Source organism: Camarhynchus parvulus, chromosome Z (genome assembly GCF_901933205.1).
Source record: "Camarhynchus parvulus chromosome Z, STF_HiC, whole genome shotgun sequence".
NCBI lineage: Eukaryota > Metazoa > Chordata > Aves > Passeriformes > Thraupidae > Camarhynchus > Camarhynchus parvulus.
The window spans coordinates 19,924,698-19,952,623 of NC_044601.1; the positions used below are offsets into that span (position 1 = coordinate 19,924,698).

General features: G+C 38.1%; 1 protein-coding gene across 1 annotated transcript in view; it reads right to left on the reverse strand.

The window, feature by feature from the left end:
* The window catches only part of SRFBP1 (serum response factor binding protein 1), a 68,959-nt gene that overhangs the window by 26,333 nt on the left and 14,700 nt on the right, over positions 1-27,926 (reverse strand). The window contains exons 2-3 of the mRNA XM_030968223.1: positions 20,083-20,171; positions 19,070-19,142 (exon numbers count right to left, since the gene is read on the reverse strand). Of these exons, the coding sequence (XP_030824083.1) occupies positions 19,070-19,142; positions 20,083-20,171 (162 nt within the window). The remainder of the gene's footprint in view (positions 1-19,069; positions 19,143-20,082; positions 20,172-27,926) is intronic.

Sequence of the window (27,926 nt, forward strand, 5' to 3'; positions counted from 1 at the left end):
AGCATGCCACCTCCCACCCCCTCGAAATGCACAAACACATGAGGACTTGTTGATCCCTCAGTATCAGCACAGCATATCCTTCTGTCCATCTAAGAGCCCTTAGCCTGGGCCATAGTTCTTGTGTCCCTCTCATGGGTGTCCCATTTGCTGGCGGATGGCAAGTCACCAGCAAGTCACCAGGTACATGCACACACTCACCTTACAGGCACCAGCAAGGGCCCTCTGGCCACCTGACACCCCTTCCCAGATCACAGAACCGTAGAAACACAGAATGGTTAGAAGGGGCCTTAAAGATCCCCTAGCTCCAACCCCCACCGTGGGCACCCTTCCACTACACAAGGTTGCTCAGGGCCCCGCCCAACCTGGCCTTGAACATTCCCAGGGATGGGGCATCCACAGCTTTGGGTAACATGTGCCAGCGCCTCACCACCCTCACAGTAAGGAATTTATTAATATCCAATCCTAACCCATCTCAGTTTAAACCTATTACCCCATGTCCTATCACTACCTGCCTTTGTAAAAGTCCCTCTCCCACACACTGCTATCCCAATTTGAGGTTTGCTACTGAACTGCACATGCTAAAGAGACACACACGTGGGGTCAAAGCACATGAATACTAGACAGTCAGCCTGTCCCATCAGCAGTAGCACAGGCACAGGCTGTGACCAGCAGCCCAGTCCAGATATGCCAAGAGCCTCACTCACCCCAGCATGACTCATCCCAGTCTCACCTGCAGATGCAGGTAGGACACACACTGCCTGTCCTCCATGACAGTATCTACGCTGCTACTGCCCCTGTGCCTGGAGCTGAGACCCCCACCCACTGCTGCTGACACCACAGGTTTGGGGCACCTACACTCCTGCCCTGACTCCTGCTGCTTGCCCCATACCCTCAGCAGCTGGCACTTAGTCCTTACAGCACTTGCAGGCAGGGGACAAAAAGGTGAAATTATAAACAGATAAGAAAAGAAAAAAAATGTCAAGATGACACTGGGAAGAGGTGGCAAAGGCGTGGCAGCAGTAGGACCAGCCTGACTCAATTTCTCCAACAGTGTTGGGACTGATGCTCCTCCAGTCATTCACTGCCCAGGCAGCTGCTCCAGTGGGGAGTGGAGCACTGTCAGGAGAACTGACCTGTCAGCCACTTGGATCCTGGATGCTGGGAGATGACCAGGCCTTGGCCTGATATTAAGATAAATAAACAGGATGTGAAAAACTACTGGACACAAGAAAACTGCTGGATGTGACAGACAATGCAAGAAGCTGCAGAGTGGCTGTACAGACCATTGTAGCTGAGTTACACAAAAACCAGACAAGCTCCATGGAAAGGTGGAATATAGGGCAGACTTCAGGGGTGGACAACTGGCAAGGTACTAAGGTAACTGAACTATTAATAGCACATGAAGCCAACATTGCATACAAAGTTACAGTGAAACACCAAATTTGCGGAAAAAGTAACTATGGGTGGGCAAAGGCTGGTCAGGGCTAGGAAAAGTGAGTGTTTGGGCATAGGAAGGGGGTAGTTGTGGGGCAGGAAATCATCTCTGAACAGAGTATGGAGGCAGCGAGCTCACCCCAGTACTTACAGAAACTTAGAATGGCAATGCTGGGAGATTTTTTTTAAATAAACCATAACTGTCTTACACAGAAAGACAAGACTGTTGAAAAGAAGCATGTCAAGTGTAAATGGTATGTGAAAATATGACTTCATACTTATATTGGTTGTGGCTGCTCAAATGACACTTTATCCAAGTGATACTGATTAAGATAGAGGTTCAAACATAAAAGGCATGGAAATGTAATTTATTGAATACAGACAGCAAAAGCAAAAAAACTTGCTGTCAAACGAGGCTTCAACACATCTCAGAAATGCAAGATTTTTCATACAAAATGGATTCCCAGCTATGCTGTCTCAGGCAGTTTTAGATAACTCAGGAAAAAACCCCAGCCTGCCAGTGGCCTGTGGAAGCAATTTAAGAGTCCTCAGACTACTAAAAAGACACAATTTCAATTTTGTTTTGACTAGTATTTTTTGTTTACCTGTATCATAAAATCCATTACTTCTCATCATTATTTTTTCACATTTTCTTAGCTGTGCAAGTTTTAAACCCTTCCATATGAAAAGACAATTTTAATCATAAAATGCTGAAACTTCTACAAAAAATAAGTAGTATAATCAAGGTATATAGAAATACAACACCCTTACCAAAAGTCATATTTCTGGTGAAATCTCAGCTATAGTTTGCTACCCATTTAATACACTTTCAGCTTTTAAAACATAACCATAATCTTTACTCTTAAACCTGTGTTTGAGACTACTTCCTCACAAAGTTTCTTATATTTTTCCAGAGCATTCAGTCTGATTTTGCTACTTTCTGTCATTTTTCTAGGTTGCTTAGTGAGGAGAAAGGTATAAAAGAAGAAATTCCAGAACACTTTTTAGCCTTTTTTTTCACCTACAATTTAAGCCCTGCATGTTCTCTCTTCATAACCAATTTGCTCCTCTAAGCCTTTAGAAGTTCAGTATTTTAGTTATTCAGAACAAAAGTAGTCTTAGACTTATGGGTAAGTATTACCATTGTGAAAATACACAAAAATGGGATATCTTCAAAGTAGTGAAATAAATCAGCAATGTCTCATCTGAAAGCTTATCCAGCTTCCAAAAAGAAACTAAATCCATTATAAAAGCAGAATTTTTTTTTTAAGTTAGGAAGGCATGTTTTCCAGAAATGCAGTGCTGTAGCTGACCATTATCAAACTGATTATGAAGAAAAAGAATACCTTCTTCCCCTAGCAGTTTATAAATCCAAATCCCTTGTCAGTAGCTGTGACCTAAATACACACACAAGAATTTCCATTGTAAGTCACATTAGTGGACCATCACACCAAAGTAAAAGGCACTCTGCCTATATAAAAAAATAAATAAATCCCAAACCTAGATCTCCCGAAGTCCCCATTTTACTAGATGTACAACCAAGATGAAAAGTATTACCAGAATAAGAATTTAGATAAAATTAATAAACAGAATAAAAAAAAATGATTAGTAAGTAAAATATGACATAGTCTAGTTAAGTGTGGCTTAAGCTTGTAAGCAAGTTTATTAAACAAATCAGTGCTACATTGACTTACCTGCTTTATTATAAAATCCCTATATTTCTATGTACTTTTTTCATAAAGCTAAGCATTTTCAAGTAGATGCTTGACTTACTGCCAGTGTTTATAAACTATTAGTAAAACACCTCTCAATCTCTCTTCTGAGTAATTAGATATCCTGAACTTCATCTACAGAATAAAAGTTCAAAGATATGTAAGGTCTCTAAGCATCTTTTGTATTTGCTCTCATTTTTTAACTTTAAACAGGAATAAAATGGGAGGCAATATCTTTCTTGGTAATATCGCACAGAAGAAGAGAAGTCTGATCCTAGACAAAGAGTCTGTAGCCTTAGCCCTGGAAATTTCATCTTCCATTTGGCTTTAGTTTTTTCCTCAATGGAATCCAGGCAATCCAGGTCACTTTCATCTTTATCCATCACCTGTAAATGACATAAAATTCTTCCAGAGAGGCCTGCTGATTTGTCCCAAATTTCCCTAACTGTACTCTGATGATAGGTAAACTCAGAACACTGTACTTGCTACTTGGTTGCAACTGCACCTTCTACAGTAAAGCATTTTTCACCTGAGAACTCACTTTTAATGATTTCCTGCTTTGCTGACTGTGACAGTTCCCAGTAAAAATTTATCCTTCCAGCCAAATGACAACGTGAGAATGCCCAAATGGTGCAATTGCTCAATTTATTTTACTTGGTGCAAAGAAACAAATTGGATAATCATTAAGATGTTGCATTCATTGCATTTCTAAAGCAATTCTAAAAAGACCTACCATTGCCTCCTTTTGCAGCAGGCACATCTGTGGATGTGAAAGCACTACACATTTACCAGGAGTTTCCTGCTGAGAAGGACTGAGGTTTTCAATCCACAGGTGAGAATCCAGGGGGGGCCAGTAACAGTCTCATGAGAGGTAGATTGATTTGACAGGAAGTCCAGGATGGTGCTGTTAGGGCCATCTGCATCATAGGTCTGAAGCTGACTGATGTCCAGAAAATTACAAAGACTGCCAAGTCACTTGTTAAGAATCACTATAATCCTTCATGAATCTTGTAAATAACTATGCATGTCCATGCTAAAAACTTTCCTGTTAGTTTTTTTTTAACTGTCATTGGGAAAAAACCTGCACTCACCCATGCTGAAAGCGTCAGCTGACTCGCTGGCCCATGCAGCTGAAATGGGGACTTGTTCTTGGAGTTCTTGGGTGAACTACACTTGGGGGTCAGGGCAGAGGATGTGCTGGGAAACTTCAGTACTTCAGCTCCCCTCTGTTACCACAATCCACTCATACCACATAGGGAAGGGCCTTGCTGTGCCTACTAAGACACAGTTAATGCTGGATTTAAATAAAATGCCATTAAACCCATTTATTTTTAATACCTGAGAAAGACAGAAACGTCTACAAAGTTCTTAGGAAAAGAAATAAAAGACAAGTTTTACCTAATTTACTCACAGTAAGGTAAAAGATCTCTCTGCCTCATTCAGTCTGACTTGCCATTCTTCTTGGCAAGACAACACTTAGGATTTTCAATGTTTGTGCACATTTATGCCAGAGCCTACACCTTTCAGATAGAAAAAATAAAATAATCTATTTTTGGGAGCTATATTCAGGATTTTTTTGGTGACTCACCACCATAAATTCTTGCTTTTCAAATTGCAGAAGAACACAAAATCTAAGTGGTGCTATCATGTAAATTTTCTTAAAAACACAGGACTCTACTGTCTGGTAAGAGACCATAAAGATAGTAACTAACCACTGTGGGGTGCATGTGTTTGGGAAGACCTTTTTATCTAATGCAAGGTAATATAGTGACAAAGTAAAGACTGTCTGTTGAGGCACAGAGGCACTCAAAATTAATATAAACAAAACAAATCAGCATTATTACTAATGTACTCTTTATTCTAAGAAAATTAGATGCCACATTACAATGCGGGTAGGAATGTCTTTCCAACTAACAATGCTCTGCATGTTGTGGAAGCTTCTCAAAGCTTTATCAAAGACATATATGTACTAGCAGATTTCAAATAGAAATCTAATAGTACTTGAATAAATACTATTTCAGAAGTCTGCATGTATTCAGAAACAATATATTCTTTTAATAAATAACTTACAGAAGTTAGCCTTTGCTAAAGCTTACAGTCAATGCAGCAAGTCTGATAAGTGTCCGAAAATATATGTATGTAGAAATGTAGCTTTCTGTGGAAGTCAAGTTTTACTATACATACCTGCGTCATAAAGGACAGACAACTACAGCAAAGCAAGAGCACAGTAAGAAAAATGATTCCATCAATTTTTTTAGATTTGTTTCACCAGGATAGCCAACACAGCTTCTGCCAGTGACCTGACTGGATGATTTGGTTCTGTATCACCTTATACTGAAAACAGAAGTTATATCCAGTAGAAATGAAGACATTCTCTCTCTAATTGAAGAGACAGGTTAAGTGAATTATAATTCAAAGACATTCCCCTGTATCACTCGGGTTCAAGATTATTATGATGGTCAAAATAATTATAGTGTTTTAATTAATAACTTCTCTAAGATCTGTATTGCAAAGAGGAAGAAAAGCATAAGAAGAAATGGTTCTACAGTTTCTAATTTTCCTGATGCATGCACCAAAGACATTTAATGTATTTTCAATGACTTCGCATGTTTTATCTACTGACTAAAATTTTCAAAAGTTGTATTGAATTTTATGTTGCTTTAACTGATCTTTGATTTTAATATAAGACATCTCAAAGTAAAAAAGTAATCTTTCTTGAAATCATTAATTTTCAACCTTGTTGGGTTAATAACGACTTGGGAGAGAAATATCACAAAACAGATTAAGAAAAAAATGGTTAAATTTAATTCATATTTTAAAATAACAAAACCAAAGACGTCACTAGAGGAAATTACCAGAATACAACTTCCCAAGAAAATCAGATTAGGAATCACCTGACTTTAGATGAACGAAGGACAATTGATTTTGATGCAAATTAACTATTCCTAACCAGTGGGAAAAAAAAAAAGAATACTCCAAAATCACAGTTAATCATTGGGAATTTAAGAACGTACTTCAAGAGGAACTTGTCTAGCGATTGTTCTTTTTGTAAACTATACTGGTGTCAGGTTTTTGCTGGCACCAGTTTTAAACATTACTAAATGTCTACAGTATTGCTGTCTCAGTTTAGATCCAAGTGAAATTCAGTGTCAACCTGTGAATTTTCATCTAATAAGTTTCACAGTACAAAATTGTATAGTTTTCTGGGTTTGTTGTTTTCTAGAAAATTAAAGTTACAAAAATACCCATCTAACCAATCGACACCACATTCTTATGAACATAGTTTTGCAAAAATGGTTACCTTTCTCTAGCTAAATACCTTCATTCTTCTGTGGTGCATAACCTCTTCTAAAAGCAGAACAAGCAGCTGAGGGAAAGACTACTTATTCATGCTTTAATAACAAAACAAAATGAGTAAAACAACTCCCCAAAAGAACAGTTAACATGGCTAATTGTTTGAGCTCTTGCAAAATACCCAAACTTTATTTGGCAAGTATAAGCCACTCTTTTCTGCCACGTTTATAAACTAATTTAATATTTCAAGAGGTATGCAAGTCAAATGCCAGCAATTACATCAGTCTACTGAGATGAACACTGTGAACTTGGCATTTTATTCTGTCAATTAGATTAAACGAATTGTTTCATTTTGGAGGTTCACATCTGATTCAGTAGTTACATTCAGAGAGCAGTCACTATTTTCACCACAGCGTACAGAAAGCAATTAGCAAGTCTGCAATCTTGTGACAATTTCAGAAGTAGAAGGTATCATGAAAGTAAACTACAATTACAAGCATATAAAAATGACAAAAAAGAGAAGTAAAACAAGCTTAGGAGCACAGCAGGCATGATGCCAAAAATTATCATTATTTGAATATTCCTTTTTCTTCAAACATGCCTTAGTTCTGAATGTCAGTGCTCCCTCGCACTGTAATGCAATCTGCATTTTCATGGTACTGACACACTTTGTTCCACAGTGCTTTCCTAACATTAAAATAACAACCACATGCGACTTGAGGGTTAACATATTTCCAAGCAGCCCTGCGCTGGCTGGAAGTGCCGAGGGTTTAGAGTTACTATCCACGGTATTCGGCACAGCTGCCAGCAGCGGCGGCAGCTGCCAGCAGCGTGGCCGTAGTGAGCACGGCAGGCAGGCAGGAGGGAAGGCAGGCGGGCAGGAGGGAAGGCAGGAGGGAAGGCAGGCGGGAAGGAAGGAAGGTGGGCAGGCAGGAAGGAAAGCGGGCAGGCAGGAAGGAAAGTGGGCAGGAAGGAAGGCGGGCAGGCTGGAAGGAAAGCGGGCAGGCAGGAAGGAAGGCGGGCAGGCAGGAAGGAAGGCGGGCAGGCAGGAAGGAAGGCGGGCAGGCAGGAAGGAAGGCGGGCAGGCAGGAAGGCAGGAAGGCAGGAAGGAAGGCAGGAACGCGGGCAGGAAGGCGGGCAGGAAGGCGGGCAGGAAGGCAGGCAGGAAGGCAGGCAGGAAGGCAGGCAGGAAGGCAGGCAGGAAAGAAGGCAGGCAGGAAAGAAGGCAGGCAGGAAAGAAGGCAGGCAGGAAAGAAGGCAGGCAGGAAAGAAGGCAGGCAGGAAAGAAGGCAGGCAGGAAAGAAGGCAGGCAGGAAAGAAGGCAGGCAGGAAAGAAGGCAGGCAGGAAAGAAGGCAGGCAGGAAAGAAGGCAGGCAGGAAAGAAGGCAGGAAGGAACGCAGGCAGGAAGGAACGCAGGAAGGAAGGAACGCAGGCAGGAAGGAAGGCAGGCAGGAAGGAAGGCAGGAAGGCAGGAAGGAAGGAAGGAAGGCAGGCAGGAACGCGGGCAGGAAGGTGGGCAGGAAGGAACGCGGGCAGGAAGGTGGGCAGGAAGGAACGCGGGCAGGAAGGTGGGCAGGAAGGAAGGCAGGAAGGAACGCGGGCAGGAAGGTGGGCAGGAAGGAAGGCAGGAAGGAACGCGGGCAGGAAGGTGGGCAGGAAGGAACGCGGGCAGGAAGGTAGGCAGGAAGGAAGGCAGGAAGGAACGCGGGCAGGAAGGTGGGCAGGAAGGAACGCGGGCAGGAAGGTAGGCAGGAAGGAGGGCAGGAAGGAACGCGGGCAGGAAGGTAGGCAGGAAGGAAGGTAGGCAGGAAGGAAGGCAGGCAGGAAGGAAGGCGGGCAGGAAGGAAGGCAGGAAGGCAGGAAGGAAGGCAGGCAGGAAGGAAGGCAGGCAGGCAGGAAGGCAGGCAGGCAAGAAGGCAGGCAGGCAAGAAGGCAGGCAGGAAGGCGGGCAGGCAGGAAGGCAGCACCACCAGCCACGAGAGGGCGCGGGGCTCCCCTGGCGCAGCGCCCCCACTCCTGCCCGGCAGTGGTGAGAGCCAGCAAGGCGCCACCGAGGCAGCCAGTGAAAGGCCGCACTAGATGCTCACAGCATTCCCCAGCAAGAAGATAGTGACTGACAAATGGGTGCCATCCATGTAATAACCCCCCACCTGCTACGGTCAGGTTTCAAATCCGAGACTGAAACAGAAACAAATAGCGGGGACAGAAGAACCCGAAGAGATGCAGCGTGAAGCAGAAGCACGTGAATACACAGACCCCGTATGCACAACTTCTCTGTCTGCTTCCAGAGGGCATACGTGTTCAAAGATTAGACACCGTGCAGGAAAAAAAGAACTTCTTGTTTTCATTCCTTTTCCCAGGAGATGTCTCCAGGAGAATTACTCTGTCTCCAGGAGAATTACTCCTCCTCCAGTCATTTCTTCAAGCTCCACGGAGGATAAAATGAATTAGTTTTTGTCCTTTCCTAGAGATCTTCAGCAAGAGAAACTTCAGCAAGAGAAACCTGTCACCTGATTTGCCCAGGATAAGGAGTAAAGGCGGAAAGAAGAGATCGTAACAAAACACAAAAAAAAGTTTTGGTTTTAATACATGCAGATTTTCAAACAGGCTGTTAAAACCACCTCAGAAAAACACTGGTACACAAGATCTAGCCAGGACAAATACATGAATTCTGTAGAGCTCCAGCATCAGTAGTTCACCTTATATCCTGGAGAATCCTCCTCTGATTTTGTTACACCTTATGCAGATGCTGCGCCATACATGATCAATCTTGACACTCTTCTTTATACTTTTACTAGTTTATTTGGTTGCTTTTCCATACACAAAGATGATTTATCCACTATACAGTAAAACAATTTTAATAGGAACAGACTGTCTTCTGTCTGAAGACAAGGAACAGCAATCTAGTATTTTCATAGATATATATGGTAACTCTGATATCCACCTCCTAGTGGTATCACCAAAACCCAATTTCTTTAAATCCAGTAAAAATGAAGTACTAGAAATGTAAATTCTCACCACCACCACAAGTACTACTTAGCATTTACTACCATTGAATTTCTTCAGTCATTTAGATGCCTAGCTGATCAGTTCTGCAGTGTCTTAAGTATTAGTATCTTCACTACCTCAAAATTCTGGAATCATCAAGCTCTGTCATTCATTCACTTCTTCTGAATCATTTCCAGCACTATCTGCACAAAACTCCACTGTTAGCTTTCCAACACTACAAAAGCCAAGCATTTATTCTTCTCTTTCGCTTGCTATGCTTAACTCTGTGACTAAAAGAAGAAAATTCATATTCAGGAGCAACTTTAAAAAAAACCCAACAAACTAAAACCACATAAAACCACTAGAGGCTTTGGTGAAAGCTGGACAATGGCTTTTTTTTATAATATGAAACAATATAAAGACTAAACCAACAATATGTACTATGTATTTACTCCTTCAAAGACCTCACACTGATTTGCAAGGCATGACTTTCATCTCCTAAAGGCACCATTATTCTACCTCTTACCATTGACCTATATGTTCACTAAATCCTCACCTAAATAAAAGTGCCAATACATCTGACCAGCACTGAAGTCATATTTACATTAGCATTATGTTCCCAACAGACTCCATTTTTTTTTAAGCAGGAGGTAGCCATGGGGGAAATAAGATTTTACACACAAAAGCATCAGTCGGAATAGTCATAGCAGCTGCAGTTGCGATTTTGAAATAATTAATTTCCAAGTGACTATAAAGATACTTAGAGTAACCTCCAATTTCTTTCCCCCTCCCACTACAAACCCTTCAAAAGATCTCATTTCAGAAGAAAGACGACAAAAAAGAACAGTTGATTAAGGATATTCAGACAGTTTAGTATTTATCCACCATACTAAGGAGATTCACTGTTGATTGCAGATATTATTCTTCACTTCTCCAGAATAAATTAAGTACAAAGACCAGTTAGTATACAGAAAGAACTAGAATTGTCTCAGAGATCTCAAAATGACTACAATACCTCAGTATAGGATCATCAAAATACAAAGCAAAAGTATGCAGTACTTACAGAAATGTTCTTTTTTCAGGGTCTCATGAATTACGGAGACATTTAAGAACAGGTCCAAATTGGTTAAGTAAAGTGAAATGCATGTTGGGATCACAAAAGAAGTAAAAAGTACAAAAAAAGTACAAAAATAAAATCTATTTTGAATACACATAAACATTTTCAAAATGAGTGCAGAAACAAGCTGACATTTCTGTCATTATTTTGATTAATAGTAAGTGGTTTGTTTTGCTGTCACTCATTTTCACATAAAGGCATACGAGTTGCATTTTTTTAATATTATTGCAAAGGTTGCCTCTTTTTTAAAATAAACAATGAAAATACACAGAATTCAGAAAAGAGATGAAGTCTCATCTGCAAGCCTTATTTTTTCAAAAAGTGAAAATGTCTTATTCTGCATCCTTACAAAAAATGAGATAGTAAAATCCTCATGCAAGACTTCATTAGAAAAAGCTTCATCTGCAAGCCATATTTTTTAAGTCAGTTGACAACCTGCACTTAGAACGTACTCTAATATTTTCCTTAAGATGTCTCAAATTCAACAAAAAGCTGCCCTTGTGATCTGTTTTGACTTTGTAACAAGGAATCTAATGCATAAGAGAAAAGAACCACAATAGCTGCTTCTACTTAAGTATCTTGTCAACAATCAAATTTTTAAAATTAAGCTGATGATGTTTTTACTAACTTTTATTTTTAAGACATGCAGCCTATTTTCTTTATGTAATCCAGGACAGTATCTCAGTATACTAAAAAAGCCAAAGAACTTCTGCTATCATAATGTAATAAAACAGTAAGAATGGCTGTCAGCTACTTTCTTCCTTCAAATTAAAACTGTATACTACAAGATCCCACAGTAATTTTTCTTTCAGTCTTTCTTACAATTTTAAGTATTCTTTTATAATAGCTATCTAGGAAAAAAAAAGAGAAAGTATCATATTCTACACTATTCTCATGTTGAGATTGCTCATTCAACATATTTTGACCCTGCAAGAGAAGCAACCACGAGACTAGCTTAGGAAAACAGTTAAGAATATTAAGTATGGAGTTTCTCATTTTAGCATAAATATGAATGGAAGCAATGTATCAGTGAAAAGAGTATGAAATGCTATAAAGATTAATAACAGAACTCAGTCAGTGATTATACTAATCTTCCTTCTCAATGTTTTGAGAATCAAAAAAGGCTGTAAGTAGGAATATACAATTAAAGTGGGTACATTGAGGAGACATGTAGGCTCCTGATGAGGTACTCCTTCCTCACTCTTATTCATAAATTTAAAAAAACCCATTATTAAATAGCTCACCTTTTTCCATAGCTCCACACTGAGCTGTGGACTCTTATTTTCCTTTAGCCTTACTTCTGCTGCAGTGTACGTACAGAATCCTTTCCTGCAGAGCTTCACATTTCTCATTAATTGAAAATCCATCAGAATTTCGTATTTACTAACATCATCTCTGCACATCATCAGCCCCGTGTCTTCTACATTCATCACAGGCTGTCTGTTCTTGCTTTCACCTTTGGTGGATTTTGTGTTTCATTCAGTGTTTGGACACTGTTTATCCACACCACCTTTTTCTCCATTATGTTAAGTGGTCTTTAGATTGTGTTCCCTACTTGGGAGAGCTTTTACTTCAACCTTAACATAATTTTAGATAGCCACTAAACTAATACACAGTTTTTAACAAAAATAATACTACCTAGTAAGGCATATCCTGTCCAGAACAGCCATGAACTGCCACTGGCAAAGCAGAATGTGCTGTTGAGAGCACGAGCAGCAAACTTTTGTGTTTCCAATAGTGCCTGACTCCTCACACATCTGTGTCTGACCAATGCACACGTGGATATATCTGCCACTCAAAGTCCCACACTTCCTGCATTACTGTCAAAGAATGCATCACCATGGATAGAAAGACACCTGCACCAAAGCAAGGATCTCCAGACTGCTCCACTGAAGGAGGGCTGAATAACTAAGTTCTACCCCTTCTTCCTTCCCTGAAATTGTCAACAAGTGGCATCTAGCCAACACCATGGTGGAAGCTGAACCACCTGTGCCTCTGCCTTTTATTGAGAAGCATGAAGAACTGCTCCTAGGCTGACTACACTGAAGTTCAAGCAATTCCCATTACTCTTACAAAAACTTGTAAAGATTAAAGATTCTACAACACTAGGATGAATGTTTTCTATCTATTTTAAAAGAAAATACGCAAGACTGTAGGAAACACATGCCAGGAGAAAGAAAAAGCAAAAAAGTGCATTTGTTTCCACTCTGACTTTAGACAATTTTACAGCGAGGTGTTAACTGAAAGCCAGGTTACAGAAGATGAAACCATTAACAAAGAAAGAACACACTACTGCTAGAAGAAAATGACAAGGATTTACAAAAAAGACTAGTATTTTAGGATATAAAAATTCCATGCAAAAAGGCCATACTAGAAGAAACACCTATCAAGTTCCTAAAGCTGACCTACTACAAAAATCATCAGTTACCCAGCCCTGTCCTCAACCTCACCACTATTCCACACCTATTACTTTCAGGAAATCGAATGACTGTTGTTCCAAGGACAGTGAGTATGAAAATAACCTTCAAACTGAGGTTCTACTTTTATAAAATAATTTGGCTCTCAAAACCAGAGTAATGGAGTTTATATTTAAGTCTACTTCTGTTAACATCTTGCTGGAATATAAAACTAATAAAATAATGTAAAGCATTATTTTTCCTGTATCTCTTGTACTGAATTCATTATTCTGTGATAAATACTGTGATTTAAGTGTACTAAAACCCCTCATTGTATTAACTAATCTGTTTCTCCAGTGATAATTTTCAGGACAGAGAACATATCTTTCCAAGACACTTGAATATGGCTGAAACCAACTGCTGCTCATTCCTGACAAATGGAAAGCATTTTTCCTTTAAGCACTGCAAATTGCCTTTTGTCCATATTTTCTTAATGGGCATCCCCCAAACATGATATAGCAACATCTTGCTATATCATGACACGATTTTTGTTGCAAAATGACAAGATAATGACAAGATTTTTGTTGCAATATAAAGGCAAAAGTACACCTAGACACCTGGTAAAGAAACAACTATTATATTAAGATCCTTCCTCAGCAAGAAATTCCAACAACTCAAGGTAAGCTACACATTGCTAAGAAATCACTAGACAATCTGTTATTTTTGTGTCAAGAAACTTTCAAAAAATAACAGTTTCTTAAATATGGAAAGTAGTACTCTACTATGGATAATTAATCCATATTGATAGTATCCTCAAGCCTGACAAACAAGTAAAGAACTATCTGTAAGTACACACTATTTTATATTTCATAGAAGTCTAGAAAGGATCACACCATTCTTTTCCCCCATCTATTGTGAATTTTGGAATAAATATTTATACAGTTTTGGAAAAATGAAAACTGAAGAACTCAAAAACCAGTGTATTATTCCAAAAGCTTTGAGAACTCCTGCAATCAATTAACCCAGTTCCTGCATCCATGTAATTGGAATTTTAACTGCTCTCATTTCTCACAGTGTTTACATCTGATTGTTGTGCCTAAGACACTTTTGATTGTTTTTGCTGATTAAGATTTTTTTATTCTTTAGTTCCAACAATGAAAATATAGAGAATAAAATATTTAAATGTCATTTTAACAGTAATACAATATATACTATTTGCAAATGCAAGTAACAAAAAGTTTTTATCACAGCCCAGCACCAACACTTCATAGATTTTCAATACATATGCAGAATTGTGCATGTGTGACTATGTAGAGCATATTCAAAAAAGATATGGACACTCTATTTAAAAAAGTGAAAGCATCTTATGCCATCTCACTTCGAGGAAACAGTGTGTTTAAAGTGATATTATGTCAGCACTTCTGCTCAGAATTTACTTGAGGACAGGAAAACAGCATCCCTGAGAGTTAGTAACACAACTGTTATTAACAGCATTGCGTTTTGTCCTTCCTATTGTATCAGACTGTAGTTAGTACAGATACAAACTAGAAAGAGAAGTTAAAGAACGTTAAAATCCAGAAAAGATCTAGAAAGAGAATTTAAAATCTTGAAACTGAAAGTTCAAATCTGTTTTATTCAGAGAAGTCCCACTGAGCTGCAGGCTCAAAAAATTTATGAGTTTACAGGCAGCTGAACTGAGAAACACAGTTCTTAAGAAGGCAAAGAATTGCCTCTGATTAGAATTTCACACCATTAGATTTTTTTTCTGAGTAAGAGAAACTTAAGCCATTGTATTAAAAACTTCAGTAAACGGACAACTGTGTCAAGGTTGCAGATATTCAGTCTTTCTTCCCTAAGACTGAACCCAACTCCCTGTAAAACGGAATCCACCAATAATGCTTTCTGAGGTCATCAGAACACATAAAGTCCTTCCAAAGACTTTGCTGCCAACAGTCTTCAGGTGGCTTTTTTTTTCTTGGATATATAATAAGGAGAAAGGAGGTCTGGGTCTGTTCTTGATGATGGAAGAAAAAGGACTGATGTTTAGAAAGAGGCATCTTTGTGCATTGGTTTAACACAATGGCTTTTAGTAGGGATGAGGAAAGCCACAGAAGCATCCTTTGAGAGAAGCTCCACAAAGTTTCTACTATGCCCAGAAAAGCCAATCCCTGAAGGCTCTAATGACAGACATATTGTTGACCCAATTAGAGAAGTTGGTAACACCTCTGCAGTGACATATTTAAGAAAGCAAAAAACACACTCAGTCCTTCCTCTTCTTCCACAGGGTGGAGAGGTGCCAGGGCCATCCCAGCGCCATGAGCGGCTGCTGGGGCCACACAGCACGGCATCTCAGCACAGTTCACAGTGAACTCTGCGTGCTTAGCTGCTTTTAGCCAGCCATGCTGCAGGCACAAGGGCAGAGGTGGCAGCAGAGGCTTCTCCTTTTTGGCCCCTCACATGAAGAGTGGTGCCAAACGGTGCCAGCATCATGGCACAGCCCATACACTGCCAGCGGGGTGCACATGTCTGACAGCGAGGGGCATAATGAGGAACTCCCTGATACAGAGCCCAGGTGAGATCAACCTTTCAGCACTGCAAAACCCTGTGAGAACTTTTCAATTGACAGAACTTGAGAACAAGCAAACCTACAGACAACAATTTTCTTCCAAGCCAGAGAAAAGGAAAAGGTGAGGACACATGAGGAGAACAACATGGCAACCCTAAGGCTGCAGTGAATGGAAGGAGGGAGAGGAGGTGCTCCAAATGTCAGAGCCGAGATTTTTCTGCAAGCTGTGGTGAAGACTATAATACAACAAAGTGTTTCCTGGTAATTCAGGAAGTGCATAGGGGATCCAGAGATCCATTTGCAGCCTGTAAGAAAAGGTGTTCATGCTGGAGCAGGTGCATGCTGAAAAGCTGTAGTCTAGTAGGAAACCGGAACAGAGAGCGCAGACCCTTGCTTCCAGAGATTAAGGAACCTTGCTTCCAAACTAGAGCAGCTTATCCTTCAAAGACTTACATATAACCCATGAACTAATATGACTCACACCATGTAGTTTGGGAAAACTCTTTTGCCTGGGGGAGGGACTCACATTAGAGGAGGCTGGGCAGGACTGCTGCTCATCAAAACTAGCACCATGCTGGAAAAGTTCACAGAGAACTGTCTCCCCTGGGAAGGACCCCATGGCATAGCAGAAGAGACTCTTCTCCCTAAGCAAACTGAAGAAAGATTTCAGATGAAAAACTGACCAAAACTCCCACACCCTGTCTCTCTGTACTGTCAGTGTGAATGAAGGAGAGGCTGGAGGGAGGAAAATGTTCTCAAGGTTTATTTTAGTTCTTATTAACCTCTTTAAATTATGTTAACAAATTTTTCTTTGTACCTTTTAAAGTTTTGAGCCTGTTTTGCCCTTGGAATGTTTTCTACTAATCCTTATCTCAACCCATGAGCCCTTGAGTCTTTCTTTCTGCCTCCTATGCTCAATTGTAGCAGAGGAATATGAGTGAATAGTTTTTCTCCTGGGTGCCTGGTGCTTAGCCAGTGTCAAACCATGACTTTGGCAACTGGGAAGAACTTGGAAAAAAACTGTGCTATTTTCTTCAACCTACAGAAAGCCTTCAGGCCTTCAACCAATAAAGAATTTCCAGAAGTTGTAAGTTACCACTTCAATAAACCTTTTATCCTGAAAATACACACACTATCAGATTCTGGTGTAACATTCATTTTCTGGTTCCAAACCACTTTGGCTGTTGGATTTTTTCTCTTTTCCACTGAACTGCTCTTTGCAGTTTGCAGTTCCTCAAGACCAATCATCCTCTAAGAGAGAAGAGGCATTTTTTCTTACATAAAACACATAACGAGAAGTTAATGGACAACTACTTGCTGTTAACAGAACACAAAAAATTGCTATATCCACCACACAATCCATCAATTTTGAAAGGATTTTGAATTTCCCCTAGCATGTGTTTGAGATCCACACACTAAAACTGTTAAAATAATCTTGAATAACTCAAACCTTAGTTGCTCTAAACTGCAACTTTATAGATCACTTTCTGTTGTGTCAAATTTTTCCTTAAAATTCTCAAATTCATAATTTGAGTTATGTGAATGTGTTTTTATGTATCTTACGATCAATAACTTAAGACAAAAGGCTGCTGGGAGTGAGATTTCACCAATATAAAATCTTCCAGTCACCTGAAATAACATTACTAGTTTGCGTGAAAGCTGTCTTTTTTACTTCTTCCATGCTGAATGAGGAATATTTCAATGTCAACTCTAAAAATCTCTGTTAGTACAGAAATCAACAGTGGTTGAAAAAACAGGTAAACTACTAGTGCCTTTTAGGTAATGACTAATAAGAAACAGGAGTTTTTCTTTCATTTAAGAAACAAACATCCTGTAAAGCTGGTAAGTGTCAACTTGTGCATTTTTGAAGTCTAAAATTTTAATCTCCAAGTAAGCAAACCTTTTTCCTATTAAATATTAATATAACAGTACGTTGTTTTTAACAATAAAGTCAACTTACAGCACTTAAAATTTCAGATAACAAGTGCATTTACTAATTTCAACTTACAGATAATCAAGTGCATCTACTCAAGAAGCAGGAGAGTTCTTCCGTATCAACTGTTTACTTTGAGGACTCCTCCCTTTCTATAAACTATTTCAGAGCAAAACTTGCCTTCAGCTTTCTAGACTACAAGTCTTTCCACTCCTGACAGCCACTCTTAAAGCTACCATTTACAAGCCCTGTACATGTTCATGCCAACTGAAGCAACACTTGAATGTACTTGGCCAATACAGTCCTGAGTGCAAGCAGGCTTTAAGATGTCTGCATGAGCCAATCCTGGCAGGAAAAGCACAATGTGGACAAAACAAAGACTCCTGGTAAATGTGTGCAGAACAAATCTTGCAGTGAAACCCTCTCAAGAACACACACAAAAGCCCCACAAAAAAACATGGGCTTCTGAGCTCAGTGCTCTAGCACACCTGATCACTTCATCATTCTCTTAGAAACTGAGACACACATACTTGGCATTAAAAAACAATGTAAACAAATTATAAAAAAAAAAACCAAAAACAAAAACAGAGAGAGAAAAATAAGCAAATACAAGACCAAGTTTAAGATTGATGGCAAGTCAGTAATGCAGAGTGCCTCAATATTACTGTCATGGTGATTGAGCAGTGCTGCCCATTTTCTTTTCCCTTTTGCTGGTTTATGAAGACTCTTCCTAGAAGCATTAAGCTAAAGATCCCTCTGATTCTACTTGATCAATTTGGCACAAAGCACACCTAAATTGGTCAATGAAGCCTTCCCTGCTATTAGCCTTTTTTGAAGACTAAGATCTCTGCAAGGTTGAGAAAAGAAAGAGAGAAATGTTAAAAACAAACAAAAATACTGTGTGCTCCCAGAATAGCACAAAATAGTAGTGTAATGATATAATCACTACAGTTATAAACCACACTTGTCAAGAAAATAATCAAAACAGCCATATTGTGAGAAAATATTTGTCATAGCCTATACATGACTTGTGCTCAAGTCCTATGATTGGAATTTATAACTCATTTCACCACATATAATTTTATGTGGTATCAACTAAAATTGAGAGATTAGCACAAATCATTATGAAGTTATAAAATTTCTGAAGCATTTTCTTGATGTCATAACATATAAGATACAAACACTGTATCAATTAACAGCAAGGCTGAACGCTAAAAAAAGATCTGACTCAAGTCCCTTACAGCTACAATTTGAAATTTAACAGAACCAAATACAAATGGCATGATATTTAGAGCTTGCAGGACAGACAATGAGGATACCGTACTGTCAGACACAAAATACTCCCCCATACTCCTGACCGGCACAAGAACTTCAGTTTCTGTGCTCTGTTACAGTAAAAACTTCGAACACCACACATTGCTAAGCAAATTCATATTTGACCTGGAACGCTTAAGACTCAAATTGTTTAACACCTTGACAAATGCAAATACTCACAATTTGCTAGCTGTGTTAATGTTCAAGCTTACTCTGAAAATACTTAAAGTTTCAGTAACGCTGTCACAGAAAACAGACTTAAAATAGTTGTCTCTAATATTGAATTATATTGAATTATCTAAACATGACATTACCTTCATGGCATGGATTTCTTCTATTAATCTCTCAACTCGTTTTTGGTTCTTTAATTTCAAGTCTTCTGAACCCCTGCAAGTGAAGTCTATAATTATTTAAAAAAAATCTTAGTTTAGTAACTTTGTTTCCTCTCTGGCAATACTAAGTAGCAAAACAAAAAAAATCAGGAGATGGTGCATAAACACAATCCCTTATTGGCAAATGAACATTTTAGCAAAAGTTGAACATAGCCTAAAGCTTTTGCTGAACTGAACAGCAGAGGAAACACTGAGGATTTAGCAGAACAATGTGAAAAACAAAAATTACAGTATCAGAAAATAGAAAACCACACTTCATATCGAGAACAAGTGACACCAGTGTCTCAAATATAATTCTATTTTAAGATCTGTAGTATTTAAATGTGTAAGTTCATTGGATTTGCTTCTTATTTTGTACAACTTGCTAAAATTGTGAGAGTATGCTCAATTTACACTATGAACACAGTAGGAGATGTATCACACCATCTCTAAGATACGTGCTTTTTTCAGGCCAGTAATCTCTAAAAACATAATCTACAATATATTGTTTAAGCTGTTCATATAAGAATTAATTATTAGTAATTACTAAAAACCAAGTATGACCTGTATATCTATACAAATGAAGTATTTTTTGCTACACAATGCTGAAGACAACTACAGTGAGAAAATTTGGTGCAATTCAAATTCAACAGCAGAATAATCTAAAACATGAAATCTGACACCTTGAGATGTGCTGTAAAAGGTTCTGTAACTGATTCAGATTACCTTCCAACACACTAAATCCCATTAAAAAAGTAATCCCAATTCTGCTTTATGAAATTCCTTTTAGTTTGTATTTTTAGTCTAAAATTAAGTTAAAATAAGACAAATATGTGTTTTAGTGCCTCAAGTTTTAAATGTAGTACATTTTTCTCCCATTTTTCAATTTTTCTGAAAACAATTAAAATAGTGTCTTATTTATAAACCACAAAACCCCATTATTATTTAAAACTGACTTTTTAGATTTTAATTTCCCGATGTGTCTGGTTAGTCTGCGAATAGTGAGGACTCTGGCCTTCTTCACATCTTTTCTCATCTTCACAACCTGTGAGAAATATGGAAGACATTAGAAATTGTTTTCCTTGATTATGTTCCATATACAATACATTCATTACATTGACTTAAATTTCAGAAATTAGTTCAACAAAGAGAAATATTTTAAAAATAGAGTGCATTTCCCTGCTAACCAAATCTCATTTCAAATTAATTCAGATTTCCATTAAAATCAAACTGCTTCCATAAACATCAGAGGAAGAATAACCAACAGTCTAAAAATGTGTCTGAGGTCTAAACAGAAGACAAGACATTCCTAACTAGCCATACTTTAATATTATTCTTAGAGCTAGACTGAGCTAGGGATTTGAAATGTCTCACCTTTTGCCTTCACTTAGCTTACTTTTGTCCCAGAGAAACACCAGCAGTACATTAAGTCTACTGGCGCGTAATACATAAAAGCATTTTAATTATTAAACATCTTCAAGTATTAAGGAAAGACTCTCAAAAATTAACACTATTTATTATGGAACAGAATTTGGGATATTAAATTCTTTTTATATATTTGAATTCATTCTTGTTGAAAACAAAAGTCCAAGTGGTTTCTAACTTGCTACAGTCTGTCTCAACCTGCCATCCTACCCACTACTCTGTTCCCAAATTTAAAGCAAGCAGTTTTACAGAAAATTTGGCAAATGATATTTTGGTCTTAATTCTCACCCCAATAACAAAGAAAGAACTCTCATTATTATTATTATTAGACAGATAGGATGAACAAAGAAATCTTTCCAATCTTTTGCAATTAAGTTCCATAATGGAAAACCTTAAGCCCAGGTGCTGTCTAATGGTGAACATTTCAGATACAAGGAGTCAATAGTGATCCTTTATTTTTACAACTCAACTTCCCCCTTAATTATATATATATATCTTACTATGTCTATTAAAATTTTATATTTAACAGGTAACCTTAAAATAACATTAAATACTAAAACAAACAAACAAAAAATCAGTCTTCCTGACAAAAGGCAAATTTATCTTAAATTTATCCAGTGAGGTAAGTTTCAAAATTAAGTTGGCACCTCTTTCTCAAAAAAAGTTCTAATTTCTCAGCGATAACATCAAAATGACAGATCGATGATGACTCCAACACCTAGTTAGGTCAAGAATATTAGTACTATAAACCTACATCAGGCTTGAACAAAAAAAACCCAGAAAAATGTTCAAAGCTCACAGAGCAGTACTTCCCACCTGTGATGGGGAGTCAGCTAGTACATATACCCCTGTGCACAGACCATAATGGTGATACTCAAGCAAACAAAAGGAAGGCAGAACACATACTTTGCATAACTGATTATGTTTGCAGCTTAGAGTACTGATTGAATCAAGTTGTTAAGCCCTGAATGGTATTCACCAGTAGCTTAACTGAAGGCTGAATCAGAGCAAAACAATTTCCAGAGAGAGGCATGTCTGATTGTCAGCCTTGCCTCTGCCAGGCAAGTGAAAGAACATGGGAAGCAGTACTCCTCTAGGAAGCAAGGGAGGGGACTTGTACGGGGGGAGTGTTAGTCACTTGCACCATGAGAAATAAAAAGGTTAGGGAGGTTTTTGGGATAAAAATAACTGACTTAAATGTGGTATCCTGTTCCAAAAATCGTAACAGCGAAGGTCAGTACTTATCTTAGTTACGCTAGTAAAAGTAACTGTACACACAGATATACCTACAAAAGCTTCAGTAAACAGCAGAAACCACATGCCAAAAAGCGCCAAGTGCCAAGTTTCTGCTACACAGCAGCACTGCTCGAGACTTTAACATGCAAAGAAACCAATACCATCACCATTTGCCATCAAGGCATGCAGATATTTCTTTTTTATAAGACATTGAATGAGATTATCATAGGTCCCTGTAGTACCTAAAGGAAGAAAGAAAAATTGCAGCTTCTGTCTGAACACCTCTTCAATACTATACATACATACTGGTACATTCAATGGAATGTTTGGAATGTCAGAAGAAAACTGGGTATGCCTTCTTAGAATGTCTGGGGTGGGGAGGTTGTTTTGAGTTTGGGATTTTTTATTCTCTATTTTTTTTAACATCCACTAAAAACATCCACAAGCTAGAAACATACTGGAATTTAAGTAACTCATACTTTACATATTAGTTACTGTGTATGCAAACATGAAGTATATTTAACTTTCTCTCAAAAACGTTTTGTCAGGTATTTTTTAATAGAAATATTAATGCACACACAGCATGTTTCCAGGGCCTACAAGAGCCAAACTTCAGCCTCCTTTGCTGCCAGCCAGTGAAGGCTGTATAGACATGACAGCAGGAATGAGGGAAGGTATTCGCTCCTTGGCAGACTAGGAGTATCAATTTATGTAATCCAGTCACTTATTTCACACGGGACAGCATGCATCAACTCTGTTCTTGGAAGTACTCATAACATTCTCAAGAAAGCAGTCAGCTCTTTGGGAAAGAAATCAAAAAAGTTTAGCTTCAGATTTACAGTGTGCCTGAAACAATGGGGCTTAGACCACCAGGGTAGGCCCTGCTCTCTTGTATTACAAAAGGAGAGAGGCAACTTCACCATCAGTAGGAAAAAAACCCACCAAACTAAGCCAAATGAAACAAACCAAACAAAACAAAAAAAAAAAAAAAACCACAACACACCACCAAGAATAGTCAGGACTTTCAAAAAATAATAACAAATATTTATTCATAATAAGGTATTTTTTATAAATAGTTCTAGGAAAGACAGTAAGAAAAGGAGAAGTCTTTGCACTGAAACATAAAAGGGCTGCAGTCTAAGTACAGATCAGACTTTATGCTTTAAGACTAGGCAATAAGGATTTTTAATGTACTCAGCAGTGACAGTAAGCACCAAAGAATAATTATAAACAAGCAAAACATAAACCAAACAATTTCTTCTATCAATAGGATCTAGGATTCCTGGAAATTAAGGAAGTCTGCAATTGTATGTGGAAAAAACCACTTCAAGGATTTCTTTGAAGAAAGAACAAGAGATGTTTTCCTTTGCTGAAGACAGTTCTTTATTTTGTTGGAAATACTATTTATGAGACAATTAAGCTATACATCCTCATTAATGCTACCAAATGTCTGTGTTCACACATTATTAATAATAGATAATATGAAAGTAATAGTAGATATAGACTACATATCAATTATTAAATACAAAAGAAATTATAAAAGAAATGAACTCACTTTTGAAAACAAGCCTAGGTAGTAACATATAGAACGCACACAAGCATATTTCAAAAGCTATGGTTATGAACAAAAATCATCCATTTAGCACTATGCCCTTTCACAAAACAAATACAAAATGTATTTATATTACCACAGATGCTAAACAAAGATGAAGTCCAAAAAATTCCATGAACAATGGTACTCCACAAAGAGAGGCAACCATCAACCCAACAGCTTTCACCTGCAGTAAGCACTGCCACAAAACCGTTGACACGTACCAGCCAGCAGCACACAAACCATTTCAAGCCGTAGGCAGATGGCAGCTGCTGCTGCCCTTTCAAAAAAGGTCAAACAAAGAGCACAGCAGGGGATCAGCAGATAACAAGCCAGACAAGACCTAGAAACTCTCCTGTAATTCACCTTTTCCTAGGAGTGTGCATTACTGAGGGAGACTGTAACAGGAATTACTGGCTTCAGCACAGCCTACATTAACATGATACTTGGCACAACACTCCTCAGCTGGCAATGAAAACAGCCCCAGCTTTAAGGTATGGGTACCACTCACACAGTACAAAGACACCAGAGGGTACATATCAAACCAAGAGGGTGATTTCTACCAAATAATAAAGAACAAGGGTGTATTTAAAGACATCACAAGAACTGTATTTAACCCAGAATGCACAGCTGAGAAAGGGAGAATCTAATAGCTTCAACTACTTTGCTTTCTATTTCAGGTTATTCCTGGCTCCAAAGGGTTAAAAGCCATTCCCAGAGATTTGTATTTTTGTGTGCAAGTTCAATCAGACCTTCCCAATCCTCAGCATTTCCAAGCTCTTCTAGTGCCCAGAAAGAAACTGACACAGGACTACTTAATTGTACCTTTGATTTCTTAGTCTTCTCTAGGGTTTTTCCATGAAGTAGTTCCATTTTGACTCTGGTATTTCACTCGCAGTTACAAATTACTTTTGACTAACAAAAATCTTGGAAGGGCTGAATCAATTCCTAAATCAGTGTTAGACAGTGTTAGGAAAGGGCTTCTGATCACAGATATGATCCCTTTTAAATTAATGGGACACTGTTATTGTACATAATACAACACAAAACACATGTACAACAGAAGAGGAAGTTATTTTAAGAGCCTCCCACATAATTAAGCTGTTCCAAAAATATCTGTTTGAAAATTTTCAAGTTTCTTTAAGAGAAATGTAAGGCATTTTTAGATAAAACATCAAGAAGACTAGTTTAGGTTCTGAAAGTCTCTATTACCACAAAACAGTCCTCATGTTATGGATGGCAGAAAAACACCAAGGAATGTGGATAAAATGACAGTGTAGGTACAATTATACATTCAAATTCACATGACTAGTCAAAGATATTTGCCTTCACATTTTTAAGACAACAGCAGCAAAGTTCTCAAACAAGCATTACATTAGAATAAAATATTATACTTGGCCACTTCTGAAACTTGTTTTGAGGTCTGTACAAGCAACATGACTCCAAACTAAGCTAATGCTCAGCCAATTAGAAAAACAAAAAAGGAAAGTGTGACTAAAGATTTGTAGATGTATCAAGAAAGGTACGTGTCTACTCTGAACTATGGTATCAACTGTACTTGACAAAAAAAAAAATCCCAAAACCAAACCATTACTCAAAACAAAAAAAATCCAATGGATTGAGAGAAGCACTAACATGTTTCTACCTATGACTTGTTTGAATGTGTTTTATTCAAACAACACTGAAATACTAGAACAACTGTGAAGCAAAAGCTTATTTAATATTACCACATACAAAAGCTAATACTGTATATGAAATATCTGAAGGACTTCGAATATCTTAAATTCTTCTTAACTAAATTTAATAGAAGTTAACTTCCACAGTCAGCCCCAGCTATCCAAAATGCATGAAAGCCAATCAACTAATGGACATGTCCTTTTCTTCAGAGCAGTCTGAAGCAGATACAACTGTTCTTCTTGGGCTTCAGTCCACGAGGTACTGAATACTTTGGTCCTGACCCAATAATGCACTTAAATTATTAAATCCTTAAACAACCAGCACTAGACAGACCAGAATTTCTTCATCCACTTCTGCTTTATGCCAGCACACAGTCTACTCCTAGTTCCGGTACAAGAAAGCAGAAAAGACAAATCATTCTGTTCTCTTCAAGGAAGGACACTGCATGTAACCTCATCTAGTGAAAAAATCCCTTATTATAAGAGTTTAAAACATTGTGAAATATCCATAATGTTGAACAAACACACACTCATTAAACAGAGGTCTCCAGCCTCTCCCTCAACATGGTATGGTGTCTATGAAAACTGTCTTCAACAAGACAATTTTGCAGACACAACTGCAAAAATATTTCTTTTACAATTTGAAGACAATGTTCCTAAAGCAGTGTTCTGTAATTTTACATAGACACATCCAAATTCAATATAAGGTGCGATATAAGGTCTCATGTATTTTCTATCACTTATGCCTGGAAAAAAAAGACGGTAGTTCTGAGCTTGCTTTTCCATTTCAGTTTCTTCCTGTACTCTCCAGGCTAACAGGATTTATTTGACATGAGGGTCACGTGAGAGTGGATAACAAGGAGAAAACATCAAGAACCAAGGCCATTGATTCTGTCCCAGGAAAAGTCTATTTTAAATATAGCCTATCATATTGCTATTGACAAACTACCATTTACCACGGTCTAGTGAATGAATGACAGGAAAAAGATGAAACTGCAGGCACAGGATATACTTGAGCCCTCATACATTCCCTTCATGCCAAGAGAACCCTAGGAGGTTGAAATGAGAGCCTGAACTACTTGAATCAAAATGGCTCAAAGCAAAGGGAAAAAATTATTTATATATGCCTGTAAGTACACAATAGCTTTTAGATTTTACTGCAGTAAGAGATTTACTTTTGAACTCCCTCAAGTTTAAACAGTGCTACTAAAGTAGAAAGGGAAGAAGTCACTAAAAATACACCAAAATCACTTGTGTTTTGTACAGTGGCCTTTTCTACAAATTTTTACAAATTGCTTAAGTTACACATCAGCAAGTGTCAAGCAAGAAATCTAGCTTTAAAAACTCCAAATCAAGCAATAAAAAGAAACTGAAAAGTTTAAGATGAATATTCAAGGTCTCTCCAATGCCTACCAAAAAACCCATGGGCCTTAGTAATGTTTCAGTTCTTACTGGTCTTCTTTCCCTTCCTCATTTCAGGGCACATCAAAAGCATTGGTTTCACTTTATAGTTGCTTGGCAGTCTTCTAACAAAGACATTACCATGGCAACAGAGTATTCTCAATGTTAATTTTTGGTGCTATTTGGCAACACAGAGTTTTAAAATTCAAAACACCTGCAGTCAGATCACAAATTAGCCAGAACTAACAATAGTACATAATCTTATGAGTGAATAATCTAAGTGAAAAAATGTTTCTGGAACTTCATTACAAATATTTCTCTCTGTTATCTGGAATTCCAGCTTGAGAGATCTAATGGTTTTTAGATTCTTAGGAAAAAAGCTAGCAATTGCCAAGTTTTATTTTATCCTTTTTTTTTACAAAAAAGAATCCTTGTATTACAGTATATATTTTATGCATGTCAAAATATGTGGAACTAGGCAGAAATACTTAATACAGCTTCATACATTTCTTTATAAAAACACATATAAGTAGGGTGGCAAAGGCAGCAAGAAACACAAACACAAAACACAAACATAAAACACACCTGTGAGCAGTATCAGTGCTCAGTTCCGGAACAGTTTTATACAAATATATACCGCAAAAAAGAATGTATTTCAAAAAAATCAAAACAAGGTGAATTTTCAGCCAGATCCGTTTCCTGGACTGTTTTACCTTATGGTCATATATGTTACCTAACTCCAGCACAAACAGCAAAGTAAGAACTCATAGAAGACAGAGATTTGGACCACAACAAAGCAGATTACAATAAATGAGCTATCTCTTCATTTAATATAAAGATCAAATCCCAACATAGAAAGTGCTAAGGAACAGAGTTTTTCAATTACTGTTTGTGCCAACATCATGTTAATCAACACCACTGTCACGTTAATCTTGCCTTTGCCATCTGCAGCTACACGTGAACAGGTCTGAATCAAGTGGATTCAATTCTATCCCAATACAACTATCAGAACAAACAAAAATTCTTGAAACATGAGGTAAATTCTTCTGGATTAAATTATTTCACCCTGCTGCTCAAAGCTGACAGAAATGCCACTGTTGGCTAGAGCATCCAGAAAACAAAACACCTGCAGCTTCTTAGGCCTCTGGGTGCTTACCCTGTTAGTTTTCCCAAGGGATTTGCTAAGGATGAATGAATAAAAGCACACCATCCACTTGGGCGAAGTTCACCTTCCTCACAGGAAAAGTAATGCACACACCCCATGTGAGTTACTGTCAAACCCTTCCTCCACAGTCTGCCCATGCTGCTTTCTTTGTATTTTCTCAACTGAAGCACTGAAATATCGGTTTCTTTATTCCATATAGCACTGTATTTCCTCCTGCATGGAGAACAGTTGTCAGTTCTAGTGTAATTTCTCCAAGTGGAAACCACAGTGAGTACTCTGAAATGCTAGGAAAGATAATTTTCATCT